This window comes from Haliaeetus albicilla, chromosome 16 (genome assembly GCF_947461875.1).
Source record: "Haliaeetus albicilla chromosome 16, bHalAlb1.1, whole genome shotgun sequence".
In the NCBI taxonomy this organism is placed as follows: Eukaryota; Metazoa; Chordata; class Aves; order Accipitriformes; family Accipitridae; genus Haliaeetus; species Haliaeetus albicilla.
In genome coordinates, this window is record NC_091498.1 from 27,730,488 (window position 1) to 27,746,341 (window position 15,854).

Below are 15,854 nucleotides of genomic sequence, written 5' to 3' on the forward strand. Positions count from 1 at the left end.
TTATTGCTTACCATGAAACACCCAGCATCTTCTTGTTTCTTCACTCAAAACATGAGACTTTTCTACTTAGAAATCTTTGTGAAAAAAAATCCCTTTAAGATGATATATCAGACCGTCCCATATAAAAAAAAAAAAAAAAAAAAGAAAAACACAGAGGGCTGGAATGTTTGTCTTTTCTGAAGGAAACACCCCTGACTCACCCTACATGATCATCTCTTGTCATTTCTCTGGCCTGAACCTACACACACCAGCTTCAGTGGAGTTGAAGTGGCAGGAACCATCACTGCCGCAGAGTGCCTCGAGTTCTTGGCTGAGATACAAGGAATATTTCTTGAAATGCTCACGCAACATGGCATCATCACAAATATCCTACTTCCCAGCAAAATTGTCTATTGCCTGCTACGTGCCCCTGCACACTCTGCAGCATCTTGGAAGGATGATCGGGAGGCACATGAATCTCACTTCTAGCTGAGAAAGTGAAACCCATGCAAGGATGCTGACCTGGCTCCTAGGATTTGGTGTCGGGTACTACTGCCACATGGTCTCACGGACTGCTGCTGAGGAAGCCAAAAAAGCTGTCGTGACACAGAGGCAATCCTATGTGAAAGGGCAAAGCAGGGAATCCTTCCTGATGGCAATACATTAGCAGCTTGCTTAGAGCAGCGTGAAGCCTAGACACCTTAAAATTAATGGATTGCCATTATATGGTGCACTGTATGGAAATCTCTTGGCCCACCTATTTCAGCTGTTTTTTTTTTTTTTAATTTGGATCTTTGTTAGAGAAATGTTGAAATCTTAGCCACGTCTGAAAGTAATAGTACAATCTCTATCAGTACAGACAGAGCCAGGATTTTATCTGAAGAATAATATAGATGCCACAACTAGAAAACAGGCTTAACTGTAGCATTACTGTTTGCTGACACTCTGCTAATGGGCTAATATCAAAAGAAATGTTTATTCGAGAGAATCTGATAGCAAAACTGTCTGTTGTGATGAGGTTGTAACGTGGCAGAGAATCCAGCCTTCCTATCGGTTTTCCCTAATAAAACCTTCTGTCTGGGATATTTTTATTCCTTTTTGAAAACTTATTAAAAGAGCCAGCAAGCATGCAGCACATGCTTCTTGAACATTGGTTTCCTATTACATCGCATCAAGCACTAGCCGAGACAAATTAGTAAAAGCCATCAGCGTGGAAGATGCTTGGAACTACGGGCCATCAGAGACAGAACTTTTCCACCATGGCTTTTCACTGCTGAGGATGGCATGGTTCAGATATACTAGCAACATCAAGCATTTCGAACCCACTGTGGTATGGAAGGGGCAACATAACAAAAAGGCACATTTATTTAATGCCTCTTGCCTACTGAAGTAGCTATGATGTCCCCTACATCTTTCAGTACCGAAACTGAAATGCTGAATAGCGCTGGATGTTTAGAACACCCAAGGACGAAGCTAGGTCAGCCAGTAATTTAAATACAAACGTGTTTCTGACTAGCTAACAGCACTGATTTGTTGAGGAGTTGCAAAAAGAATTAAAAAGAGTCATACCCTTACTAAATGTTTCAGACTGACTCATTTCTGACTGAGAAAGCATAGTCACTAATTATTGCAGCAGAATGTGCATATGCGCCTTCCAAAAATTGGTACGGCTGCTGAATTTCACATCCTACTCATCTCCCAGCAGATTTCTCAGTACACATGCTTACATAAAAAAAAAAACACCAAAACCCAACTTCCTGAGCTGCATTTGAATGATGTAAGTGTTGGGTAGAGACAACTGATTATTTAAAACCAGAACAAGATTTAAATTAGCTATTCTTTTTTAAGGATGCCAAGACTATGCTGCAGAGTTGTTGTGACCACCCTGAACACACAGGAAGACAGGCAAGAAATAGTAGCTGTGGCTTAATGAGGTTACGAAGTGATTCAAATATTTTGGAAGTTATTTTGTTATCATTCATATGATAACGATCATAATTTTTTTCCCTTCGCCTCTTTCCATCTGTTTAGGGAAAGAAGGATTTTCATTTCTAAATGAGTCCTTTGTGAGGGCTGCCTTTGCCCTCTCTTGGTACGATCTCTTTGCCACACCAGATGTTAGGAACCCTGACCCCAGCCCCTGCGTCCCTCAGCCGTGCATCGTTCTACATCTCCTTCCAGTTACAAGCTGGGCTCTCGGACTGCAGGAGCTGCCATCGGTACAGTTGTGCTGACCTCAGTGTATTTTTGGTGCCATGTTTAAGACGTTATTTTCAGAAACACTCGTTTTCTTTTAATTTTGAACATTTTGAAGAGCATTAGACAAGATTTTATTTGTTGCAGAGCCCACATGTCTGAAACAGAGATGAAGCCTGCATACTTCAGATTTTGGGATATCGTTTCCTCCACATCTTGCTGTTCTTTTCCACTGATCTACTAGTGAACGGGTTACATATTTTTCTTCTCCTGTTAAGACAATGTATTTTACACCAGTTTGATTGCGATGCACGTGTTCAAACATTTCTTCTATTTCAGTGCTCCCTACCATTTTTTGCGTAGAATAAACACGGACTTACTTTTAGAAAGACCCTTTAATCTGGGTAGGTGAAGACACTGATCAAATTAGATGCCTCTCCTTTTTTTCCAATGCAAAAAATACAACCACCAAAACTTTGGTGCATCTCTTCATTTACTGCACAAGATAAATGAAAGAATTAAGACTTTTGAAGGGTAGCTACCATTTCTGATTGTGGGAAGAGCCAGGTACGCTCCGGGATTTGTGAATGTCTCGCAAGTTGCCATGCTACTCTTTCTTATAAAATATAATTGGCTTTAGATGAAATTGTACCCCCAACTAAACTTGATTACCCATTTACCACAGGCCTCAATGGAGGCAAGGTTTAACCTCCAAGAGCAAAGCTTGAACGCACCTGAAAACTTAACACTTTCCTAATACCTAAATATCCCCTATATCCTGCATAGCAACAGCACCTTTGTCTTTTCTTCCTCCTTTCTCACTTTCCTTTTGCTACCACTTTCTTCTCCATCTTTCTTAATGCTTTATTTTTCCTTTTGATAACTAATTAACCTGTTCCACCTCAGTAATCAGCACAGCAGTAGTAGCATAATACAGAATTACACCTTGTTTTGTTCTTATCTTTTTTTTAATATAGATAAGATTTGTTTTATTCACCTCACACATTTCCTTCATTTGATTATTGCTATTGCATCTCTCTTAATTTATCATTTCAAAGTTACAAAGGAAATAACCTACCAAGTCTGGCAGGTGACCCTGTTCCCAGAGAAGTTCTGATAACATGGTATAACAGGAGTGAGAATATGCTGATGCCATCTACTGAGAGCAAGTCCTAAACTTGAATCCAGATTCTCTGTGATTTAATCCAAAGCCCTACACTGGTGCCAGAAGTGAGTTTTAAGAAAGAGTAAAAGATGTAGAGGTATCTATGAACAGTAAGACTGTACCAGTCCCTTGGAAAAGCTTTAGCTCTGCCATATTTCCCAGTATATGTCCTCAAAGCTTTTTAAGTGCACGTATGTGAACCACTCGCGTTGCGTGTGAAAACTGCATGTGTGACTGACTGAGAACTTGAGAAGTCACCTCAGGTCCTGGCATCGCAAGAATAAAAACTGTAGCCAGAAAATGAAGGGAGAAGCAGCCTGGCTGAAAATGAATGCGTGTTAACATACCGTTTGTACCATACCTAAAGGAAGATGAAAGTGCTGAGCCTTTTTCACTGAACTGAGGTCTCCTAATGCAGGGACTGTGCAAAACTGTTCCCTCATGGGCTATCGCACACTCATGCCATCTCGGTCTATGTGCATTGCCTATAATATATACAGAACTTAGTACAGGTTTTCCTTGGTAACTCCTTCTAAAGAAAATGTATGAAGACAGAAAAGACAGTTACCCAATGTGATTATCAAGTGGAAGATGGCAGTCAGGGGCTTTCTTCAATAATCTCAGTTAGAAACTTGCGAAGTTACAACTGCAGGAAATCTAGATACAGCATCCAAATATCCTGCAATGAGTTGCAGAAATCTGTATGAATACTTTTCTCCATGAGGCTCTCCAGGCATTTAACTTTTAATACTTCAGCTCCTCTCTGAGTTCTTGGAATTTTCAAAAACAAGTTGACAGCACATTAAAAATAAACACTGCTTTATTTGCCAGATCTAGATCTTATTAAATGTACATATATAAGTTAGCTGAATGCAATGTTTAAAAAAATTATTCCAATGCTAGTGTATCATGTAAATCAGCAACATACTTAGCAGACAAAAATGCCACTCATTACATAACAGTACAAGTCAAAACAAGCAGTACACATAGAACAGTAGGAAAGTCCATCTATTTTCACTCCGTTCTGTTCTTCTCAAACTAATAGTATTACATAAAAAAGTAAAAGCATAATAACAAAATCTTCTAGAAAAAACAGTATAGTGTCTTATAGTGGCACTCTTATCTTGCAGTCATTTGCTTAGAACATACCATGCTAAATCTTTCCAAGGTAAAAATACTAAGTTTTAAATTGAGGGAAAAAAAAAAGAAGTAAAAATCCCTGATTGTATTACACTTGAAAGGCCAATTTTCTTTTTCTGACTAATTCTAATGAATCAATCTACTGTTGCTTAAAGTAGAGTAGTTCCAACACAGAACTATCTTCACTTTGGTTAAAGGACACTTTTAGATACTTATATTAAACACATCAAAACCAAATATTCCAACAGTAACAATAAGCACATCCCCAAACCGACCAGTTCATTTGTCTTATTTTTGCCACTTTCCAAGAACACTTCAGGAAATGTATATGTATGTGAACCATTATAATCCTAATCATACTAATAATCTTTTGTCAAAATACTGCTTAATGACAAGTAAAGGCAAACTCTTATGTAAAGAGGTGTTAGACTTATTTTGTTATGTGATGTTAGCTCTCAATATGACAACACATTCTTTTTTCAACAGTTTCTATATATAAAGAAGTAATGCTATGAAGTGTAATGATATATTTTAAATATACATATATTTATTTTTAAATAAGCTGATCCCAGATTTTTTCCACTTTCTACTGTATGATACAACATATGCAAAACATCTGTTTGTATAGCATTAAATAGGAAGTGACCTCAAAAAAATAAGTTGGAAAGAAGCAAGAAGTAGGGATCAAAACATCAATTCAAATTCAGGGTCTGCCTGCGGAGCTTCCGCATATCAACGCTGTATCTGAAACTAAGGTATCTCCTTGTTTTCCTCCATCTTGCTTTTAAATAGGATTAGTCATTCACAATACATCTATTTTGCTGACATCTTTTCAAGTGTAGTATATTAGGACACTTTATTACAGGACCTGAAGAAACTCACGTTTTGTAAGCACGAATAGTGCACCTAATGCTGAATTTTCAAATCTGTTTTCAGCTTCAATCAGATTGCACATTTTGCATAGAAATATCGTTTTGCATCTCATCACCTTACCGTTTGAAGCAATTGTTTGCATTGCTAACAGTAAAAAACCTGTGAAATCTAAATTAAGCAGTTTAGTTAACAGTATATGTGTGAGAAGCAGCAAAGTGCTTGGTTGTGTAAATTCTGGTGTCGCATATATAATTATGGTGACTGATACTCTTCTTTGGCTTATACATTAAGCAGCAGAGCTAATTTATTTATACATGCATTCCTCCAATAAATCCATTGCTTCAAATGTATCTGAATATTCAAGAACATGGTCAGTTCATCATGAACATGAATTGCCAACATGCTTGATTTATCAAGCAAACTTACAGAAGGAAGCTGAATAACTTACAGTAATGAGAAATGTACATCTGCTTCAACTCCTCGACTGACAGCCAAACCACGTGATGCTTGTTCGAGGTAGGCACTTCAATGTGAAAACCTTTGCTAATAATGACAGTTCCACTCAAGACATTGATTTAAAACTCTGCTACAACATTAAGGTTACTAGCCAAGTATTCCAAGATGTAGGCTAGGTCTGCTAAAACAAAATACAGAAACCTTAAGTTGTGGATCTAGTAAACAGTACATCACTTGGCTGATACGGAATACAAATCTGTATTTTTGTGTGTATACTTGCAAGGAAGTATAACTTTCAAAGTGCAAATATAGTAAAATTTCTAATCTCCCTAGCTAGTGTAGTTCAGCACGAGAGAACTCAACAGTCTGGTGCTACTTTATCTAAGCAGTCTCGGTATGAACTGCTCCCCGTGAACAGTTCACATAGCACTAAAACAGAAGTGTGCCAAGGCAGGCATGGTTTGGCTAACACTGTACAGCTATGTGTGCAGGTTCACAGTATCATGATGCCTGCAAGCACACTTTGGAAATACTGATTTCCACATAGTGATCATCTTCACATCTTTTGCCAAACGCAAATAAACAAGGCACTAAGCATGGAAGTGTTGATATGTTTTAAATATACAGCAAAATCATAAAAATGCCTAACTGCTTCAAATTATAAAATGAGGGCACATTCATAAACAGCTGGTAGCTACTTTGCACAAGTAGTTATTACATATTTATAAACTTGATAACTGTAGAAAAGCCCCATGACAAAACAGAAAAAAAATTCCTTCTTAAAGATTAAAAAGAAAAAAAACCAAAACAAAAACCCCAGGCTCCTATGTATAAGGACAGTAACAATGTAAACAGAGATTATTTGGCATGCTTAAAACCTTTTGAATACAAATCCACGTACAAACCATCTGCTTGATCAATTAGTATGGCAGTGCAGCTCCCAATCCACTGCACTGTGCAGTCATACTCCATAGTGTGCATCAAGTACAGACACACAGCTTTAGCCCTTTGTTGGCATTCACAGAGAATCCAAACAAAGAATCCAAATGAAGGAGGAGCTTTGGCCAAAACTAACATCACGTATGATGTTCCAATGGCAGTTTTTGAGATTGAGAAATACATTAGCTGGACTTCTCCAAATTGTATATACCTTTTCAAAAAACACTAATTAGATGATTCCACAATATTTGCATTTAAAGAGCAAACTCTTTGGCAGATCGTATCTTTATGAAAATAAATTACAGGTTCTTTTTTCCTTCATTAGTATGTATTAACTGAAGACTGTGCCTATAAATAATTCCAAGTGGAATTAAGCCAATATATCTCTAAAAATCAATTCCTTCTAAAAAGTGTATAGAAGTTCAAAGCTGCAAACAAATGTTTCATAAGAACTAATGGATATTAAAAAAAACCCCAAACCCTAACCGCTGTATCAGGAGTGTTCTCCTGTTTAAATGATCGTGTCATAACAATAATAATTCTCAGCATTTTCCACAGCAGGAGTCCTCTATGATATCCTTTTCATTCAGCTGGGATACAGCCTGGAACTTTGCATTTAGCAACAGAGGGAGGGCTTGGTGTTAAAGACCTTATCATATCCTGTGAGCCCTTTGAGGGTAACATTCCCTATACTGGGAATCCGAACTCTAGGATTACAAGATTACACTTATTATTCAAAGTGATGGGTAAATAGAAAACAGTGCTGAAGTCATACAGTTAAGTAGATTTGCTAAACCTAGAATGCTCAGTAAGACTTTTTTTAAAGTCTAAAATCTTTGGACTGAAAGCAAAGGGTTGAAACTGTCCTATAGTTTTCAAGATGATGCATACTGAGCAAATCACAGATAAAAAAAGCTAAAATGAGCTAAATCCCAAATAGTTGTTTTTTCAACTACATTGCTCTGGATAACTCCATCCTCCCTTCTGTGGCGATGAACTCCTTTTCCGTGGCTCGTTTATCACCTTGACACAGTCTCTCCTTCAGTTTTTCAAGTTCATACTCATGGAGGATTTTCTGTGTTAAATATTTTTCACGTTTTATTTTGGCTTTCACATCGGCAGGGACGTCAGGAATCATCCATGCTACAAAGAATTTGACGATGAATACAACATGCTAAAAAAAAAATAAAAAAAAATAGAAGAAATGTTACAACTCATTACCAAATGAAACACCTATTGTCTTATCCAACCCCAAATAGATCACTCTTTTTTCCACAAACAGAATACATTTCATTTGGCTGTCCTGGAACAATACATAACAAACTAATGTGTATCTGAGATGTGCACAAAGATCAAAAGACTTCCTTTTATGCAGAAACTTTAATTCCAAACCACTTATGAATTAACAAACCCAAGAGGAAAGTGTCAGGTTCTGAATCCCTAGCTTCACTTTCTAATACCATTATGTCGTTTCTTAGAAAATTCATATGGCCGTGCTGAAAACACTATTGAGAACTGATAAGATACAGTAGGAAAAGTGGTAAGAGCAGCACTTTAACAACTCCCTTTTGCCTTCAGAACTTGCAAGACAGTGGCTAAATACTGAAGTGCCAGTTATCCAAATTATTGATTTAGCTATTTTGAGCCCATATACATCACTGCAAAATGCTTTCTGGATTTTGAATACAGTCATCTCGCATACAGCTCTTGAATGAAACCAGTAGGAGTGAAAGTGCTAGTCCTGGTGGTTTATATCTCTTCCATCTGCATAAAGACCTTTTTTATTCTACTGTTTTATTTTGATCAAATTTAGCAGCTTCCTCAGCTGTTTTCACTGTTCTTACTTGGAGGTTAACGCCCTGAAGTTAAAAGACTTAGTTATAGTAATCATTTAGGACATGAGTGTTTTGTATTACTTAGGGAAGCCACTATTTTATACTCTCAGCAGAGTATATTCTATTTTCTCTAACATTAGTAACTGCCTAGAGAATCGATAAGGCACCGATTTCGCAAGGAAATTTTGTAGGGAACATACCTCCATAATAATTATAAAGGCCAGTTTTGCAGCAAGAATGTGCCAGAACTGCATAGTGTGTAAATATTTCCTCTCATGATCTGGAGGATATCGATAGTCTCTGTACCTGTTGGACAGAAAGACATGCAAAGGTGAAATGTCATATTCAGTCTGAGACAGACTACAAGCTCAGTGACACTTACAGGCAAATACAGCTGTCATTTAAGGAACCTTTTCATCTTGTTTTAAATGGTCTGTTTACTTTTGCAGAAAAAGGTTGCCTCTCAATTTGTTTCTGTCTTATGTTTGCTTAAACACCCTCACATTCACAGCAACAGAGCAGAGATGAGGATGTGTGAGAAGTGAAATATTGTACATAGGTTACTTTTTTTTTTCAGGCAATGATCAAATAATACAGGACAGAGTGATGGAACATATCACACAGTAATGGACAAGTATTGAATAAACGTGACAGATTATGGACTGGACAGATGCAGGGTTTAATGGAAGGACAGCCTTGAGTATGTGTTTTACACTCACATGTAGAAGTAGGATAAGACTCCTGGGCCTTTAAAGCTAAAATATTGTACAAATGCTTCTTAAAGTGTTGGGATTTTTTGTTTGGTTCATTTGTTTGGGGATTTTTTTTTTCATCAAATCAGTACTTTTCTTTTACCACGGTCTTCTCCAAAGTTGTTTCTCAATTCTTCTAGAACCTCCAATGCTGCTTCTAGCAAGAAAGGACTATTTTTTTTGATGAAAGCAGGATGGCCCAGATCCTTGGTGGTATCTAGCATAATAACAATTGACTTTAAATACCATATCTCATTTTCAGCCAAAAAGGACTGTGGTGGGTTGACCCTGGTTGGATGCCAGGTGCCCACCAAAGCCGCTCTATCACTCCCCCTCCTCAGCTGGACGGGGGGGAGAAAATATAACAAAAGGCTCGTGGGTCGAGATAAGGACAGTTTAATAAAGTGATAGCAAAGGTTGCGCGCGCGAAAGCAAAGAAAAAAAACAAATGATGTTATTCTCTACTTCCCATCAGCAGGCGATGTCTAGCCACTTCTCGGGAAGCAGGGCTTCAGTACGCGTAGTGGTTGCTCCGGAAGACAAAATGCCCCCCCACTTCCGTCTCCCTTTACTTAGCTTTTATATCTGAGCTGACGTCATATGGTATGGAATATCTGTTTGGTTGGTTTAGGTCAGCTGTCCTGGTTATGTCCCCTCCCAAGATCTTGCCCTGCCCCAGCCTGCCATTGGGGGGGGGGGCAAAAATGTTGGAGAGACAGCCTTGATGCTGTGCCAGCATTGCTCAGCTGTAGCCAAAACACTGGTGTGCTATCAACACCTTTCTAGCTACTGATGCAGAGCACAGTGCTATGAGGGCTGCCATGGGGAGTATTAACTCCATCTCAGCCAGACCCAATACACCCTTAATGATACTTCCTTGTCCACTTAGGCATTGCAGCCAAAAAACCTTTGAAAATATAGGCTGAATTTTGCAACCTTAGGGATGTAAATCTCCTCCATCACTCAAAAATCAATAGTTTAAGTAAAAAAACAAAACCGAACAAAAAAAACATTAGCAATGAGGAGCTCTCAAACAAGAAAAAGGTGATTTTTTTCATTACTGGCATGATCTCTTACCATCTCAAGCACTGCCTTGCTAACAGCCTAAATATCACCTCTCACACTTTAGAACGATGAGAATGACATCATTTAATTTCTAGTGGACTACTTGGATCTGCATCGACTTTTTATGCTGTATTCTAAGGAAAGTGAGAAAATATTTATTATTACACCAACACCAACCTGCATATGACGAAGTTTTCTGGATTCAGTTTAGGCTTGTTTCTGTCAGGAAAATCTGAGATTTGAAACACTGACAAACTATTGTTTATGTACCCAGACATAGGCGAGTCTTCATTTTCAGAATAAGCATAGTAGTAAACTAAACGAGGAATCATATCTGATGTGAACGCAACAATAAAAGCCTGAAAAAGAAATTGGAAAAAGAAATTAAGGAAGTGGCATGCAATATTTGTAAGCAGATTCATAAAAAGGTTTTGGTACTGTGACTCTGTGGCATAACCCAGGCTCTTTTAAGCAAGGATGAGCAGCATGATTAGGGCACTTCACCCTGGAAAAGATGCTGACTGCAGCCTCTGCTGCAAGGACCAGCACTCAGTGAACAAAAATATGTGCATAGTCGTTACAAGAGGCACCAAATCCCAAATATCCCCTCAGACCACACTGACTTCTACCTGTGATAACAGCACTCCTTAGTGAAAGAGGAGGTGTGGTTTTGAATTCTTGTGAGAAAGGATGAACTCGAACCCAGTGTGTGATCACTTCGTGAAAGAAGGGGAGCCATTTTCTTCAGCTGTATTTAAAAAGGAAACAACGGCTACCAGCACATTTTGCCTGGAAACTTGAGATACTTAAGATGCCCTGGTACCTTGCTAATTAGGCAATACCTGCAAGTGGGTTCGTTGCCTAAGACACTTGCAGATCTGATACTGTTTAGTACTCTACATTAAAAAGAGGCAACTCTTTTGCTCAGCAGTCTGCTTTACATTATATTTAAGGTGAAATACTGGCACAGCATTTAGTTTCCAGATCATAAAAGGTACTCTGAGGCACTGCGCCCATAGGGGCATCCAGAAGCAGTTGAACGAGCAGAATTCCCACAGAATAGGCCTCAGAGTGACAAGACAGAAACGTCATCTGGCTGACAGAATTAATCCGCCTCTCCTGTCCCCTACGGTCCCCTCTGGGCAATCAGTGTGCTTCATCAGACTAAGCTTCAGGCTGGCTGATGCCATTCCAAACCACTGGAAAACACAGACAAGTGAATGAACAATTATGGTCCCGTGAAATGTGCATTTGAAGCTGCATGTTGTCAACATACGGACAAGCCGAACCACCCAAATGCCTTGACCACATCGCTGTAGGGTAGCATGTGATAAAGTGAATACGACTCATGAAGGAGAAAAAGCATCAGCTGATTTTTAAATCTGCAGATTCTGGGTACATGGAAGCATCAAAGTTGATATAGCACAGTTAACGTACTTACATTAGTGACAACAGACAAGATGGCCATTCCATTCAGGATTTCTTGCCAAACTCCTATGCTATGTGCTTTCGCAGCCACAGGTCTCCTGTACTGAGTGGTTAACTTCCAGGAGTCTACTCGAATCTCCAGGATATTATTCATCAGAGCAAGAAGGGGAGCCAGGGGAAAGGACGCCACAAAGAGAGTAATGAATCCAAACTGAATGACTGCAAGGGAGAAAAGAAAAGTGCCAAAAGCTGCCCCAACGAAAGTACCCTCAGCGTGACAATGAAACACGCAGGTTGCTACTCGCAAACAAATGGCAAACTTTTGCCAGGCTGCACAAGTCACCTCCAGCCCTGCCCTGAGCTAAGCGACAACCTGCCCCAGCCCTAAGACTTCTCCAGTCTCTTAGGGCTGCCATTCAGCAGCACTCAAGGGAACGGGGCATTCGGGTCCTGTCAAATGACGCTGCCAGCAGTGCCAGATACTAATTCTTTCATGGTGTTGCAGTTCTCCTCTCATGAATGGAACGTAACTGCAGGGGAATGGGAATGTACTCATACATCAAATTTCTGAATTACCAGAGAGGAACAAAAACAGGCTAGTTTTCCTCTCCTGCAGTTTGTACAGAGCAAGCCCGTTCTCCTTTTACTTATTGGCTACACTCCTAAATGAAAAAGAGAAAATACTTTCACTTTTATCACAAGCTTACCTCCACCTATTGTTATTGGTTTAGTCAAAATATTAATAGCGATTCTGTATGTAATAGTTCCACTGGGGAGCCTTAACATTACTTTAAGAATTGCAAATAAAATACACAAATGATCCCTTTAGTTATTACCAAAATGAAATGTCTGTTGGTACAGAATGTGACAGTCCTCAGTGCAGAGCCAATACTGCCACTGTATTTTAAAGATAGGAAATAGAACATCTTGTCTGGTTTAGGCAGTGGATAAAAATAAATTCCCGTACACCAGTCACCAGCTCTTCCATGATTTCAGTGACGAGTTCTTCATCTTAGACAAGCAACAGAATTCCTACTAGCTTAGCAGCCCCAGGACAATGCTGGAGCATACTGGTTCAGTTCTGATTCAGGAAGAGCAAGGACATCTATTAACGGGCATGGCTGACAACACTGATGGTTCTTAGCGTACGAATTTCACAAGATCACAGCCCTGTATGAAATATCCTGAAGTGTACGAAGTGACAGTAATACAGTTGCAAAGCTCCAGGCAGTAATTATTTCTGTACAGATAAAACAATACAAGGGACCATTTTTCAACAAATTTTGTCCTTCTAATAGACAAATACTGATTTTTATTTTTAGTCTCTTTTAGTTTGGCTTCAATTTCTAGTTTTAGTTTCTCAGGTTTCATAAAGTGATTTAATGTGCTGACCTGTTCACGGTTACTTTTGAAAAATCCTATTCTGCTACTCATGCTCCCTCTGCTGGTCTACTGGACTGTATCGAAGCACTAATCAGAGCAAAGCTAAAACTAAACTGATTTTCTCTGATCCAGTTCGTAGATCTCGTATCTGCAGTACCCATCCTCACAGGATATTTGGCACTCATCCCATACTTACAACTTCCACTGACATCAGCTGAGAACATGCTTGGGAACAAGAACAGAACAGACACTGAGACAGCTGGCTGCACCAAGAATAATGTTCCCCATTCAAATGAGGGAAACAGTCTTTGCAGCGTTTCTGTGAAACTCCCTGCAGTCTAAGATGCAAAGGCAGCTTTTTTTTTTTTTAATTGGGCTGACCTATTTAATGATTTCCAGCAGTTAACTGTCTACTGTTTACCAGATGAAAGTGGTGGCATCAACCTATAACAATTAATTGAAGCTGTTGTTTTAGAAGTGTCAGTACAAGGTGTCTTGTCCTCAATTCCAAATGTGTATTTTTAAACTTACCCATTTCTAGATACTCATAGAATAGGCCTAAGGCTCCAAATATCTGCAGATCGTGGTCTTGCTCCCAGCGACTGTATAAATTTTCTGGATTATTTCTGGCTTTCCGGCGTCCCCACCAGTTACAAATCCAGCTGTATATGCAGAAGAAAGTTAACAACGAGAGAAGCAGATCAAGTATCCCTTTCTCTAAGCAAGCTCCTTGTTGCAACATGCTTTTACAAGCATGGCTTTCAGAAAAAGAGGCCAAAAGCCTCTATAAAATGAGTCTACTTGTTAGAATTTGTGCATAATTTACAGAATATTGCTTAGCTTCTTCATATGGCAATACTTGTTATCAGAATTTCCAAGAATTTCCTCTGTCTATAACACGGACATCTCAGTGTAAGAGATAACTTACGGTACGATGGCCTCTTGGATATTTCCCCAGATCTGTTTGCCAGCCATGACTATGGTGAGCTGTGTCGTCAATTCTATCAAACAGCCCGCAGGATCACACTGGCAGAGACAAAGTGGGGGTTAATGGACATGAATAATGGACATTACCCAGATAAACTATATTATATGACTGTATAAATGAAAGAAAGGAGTTCTTAAAACTTGTACTTCATTTTCACTTGGACTGCCAGCTAAGATACCCTCTCAGGAAAGCTGTTACAGAAGGGCTTTCAATGCTCAACGGGCTTGATGAAACACACACCAAAACATAACGACGATTGGAAGGCAGAGTAATTCAGAGATGCTTCAGGCTGACCACTGTGTAGATGCACAAAGACGGGGCAGCAGGATCTGTGTGCAGCACCCACCCCACAGCCCCAGCAAGGTGAATCTATGGTGCTCAGTTAGCCCTCAGCACCAGACCAACCCTGACCTACCAAGAACACGCATTTTCTATTCATATCCCTACACCAGAGGTATTTAAATACCTGCCAGTATCTAGCCTTTGCTGTTTGCTGAGAACACTAGTTTTAACGTTTCAACTCTTTATTGAGGCCTTCTTAAGACTTTAGCAGCCAGACCAGTATTAGGGGATACTCTAATCAGTAAGTGCACTGCATTACTTTATTGTGTTTTGCATGAAGTTTTTCCTCCACTATTGACTCCCAGGCAACGCTTCACATTAAATATTGCATTTCATCTCTGTACAAACAGCATAATTAGCAATGATATGAGGAAAAAAGCAAAAGCTTACAGAAGTACCTTTTACCAAGCGGTTTCTCTGAAAACGTAGTGCCTCAAAAAGCTAAGGAGACACCCAAAGGCCAGGCACCATTTCCATTTATACTAGGTTTCTTCAACCTAGAGAATCACTTTTAAGACCTATGGCGACATCCACTGGTATTTCAGGACAACTGGGGCCAAGAAAAGCTTTTCTATTTTTTACCCTTGTGACTGACAGCCACAGATTTTCACTGCTGGTGTTTCCCTGACCAGCACCAGCAGGAAGAATCCTTGGAAGCCCCTCCATCAGCCTTGGGATGGCCAGCTGAGGTCCAGCTCATTCCAGACCGAACCTGCAGCTGGCAATTTATGAGTGCACAGGTTGGAGGAGATAGAGTTTAACTAGTTCATTATTATTCAATCCACCTTAATCGAGAAAGTCCTACCTCTTCATTTCGCCAACGATTAAACATGTATGTATAGGCACCTGGGTAACCAACAAACTTCCCTTTGAAGAAGGCCACATAGAAGCAGGATGAATAGTAGTTGACAAACTGGAACAAAAACATTTTCATAGTGAGCCTGTTCTCATACTCCATATGCGTTCTGGGAATCTCTGTGAAACCAGAAAACAGTTATTTTACTTTCCTTTATTCCCTTTAAAGGGATACAGATTCATAAATACTCATCATGCACAGTGCCCTTACACCCCAAAGGAAAGCAAAAAGAAAAAGAAAAAGACCTACAAACGTTTCAGTAGATGGAGCTCCTGCTCTCAGACACCCTACCTTTAATTTACAATGCAATATTCTGAGTAGGCAGGCAAGTGAAATTCATTCTTGAAACTCTTATAAACTTCAATTTCCCCTTCTCTATACTGTCCATTAGCACTTGTCTATCCCCAAAGCCTACCCTATTTTAGGAGATCCGAGGCGAATCTCAAACAGTAACTAG

At 39.3% G+C, this 15,854-nt stretch overlaps 1 protein-coding gene across 9 annotated transcripts in view; it reads right to left on the bottom strand.

The window, feature by feature from the left end:
* Positions 1 to 4,142: 4,142 nt before the first annotated feature.
* ANO5 (anoctamin 5) overlaps positions 4,143 to 15,854 on the bottom strand; it is a 61,665-nt gene continuing 49,953 nt past the window's right edge. For all 9 annotated transcript variants that reach the window (XM_069804079.1, XM_069804080.1, XM_069804078.1 and 6 more), the window contains 7 exons: positions 15,347 to 15,516; positions 14,140 to 14,237; positions 13,743 to 13,873; positions 11,842 to 12,047; positions 10,578 to 10,759; positions 8,784 to 8,889; positions 4,143 to 7,922 (listed from right to left, as the gene is read on the bottom strand). In XM_069804079.1, the coding sequence (XP_069660180.1) occupies positions 7,701 to 7,922; positions 8,784 to 8,889; positions 10,578 to 10,759; positions 11,842 to 12,047; positions 13,743 to 13,873; positions 14,140 to 14,237; positions 15,347 to 15,516 (1,115 nt within the window). In that variant the 3' untranslated portion in view covers positions 4,143 to 7,700. The remainder of the gene's footprint in view (positions 7,923 to 8,783; positions 8,890 to 10,577; positions 10,760 to 11,841; positions 12,048 to 13,742; positions 13,874 to 14,139; positions 14,238 to 15,346; positions 15,517 to 15,854) is intronic.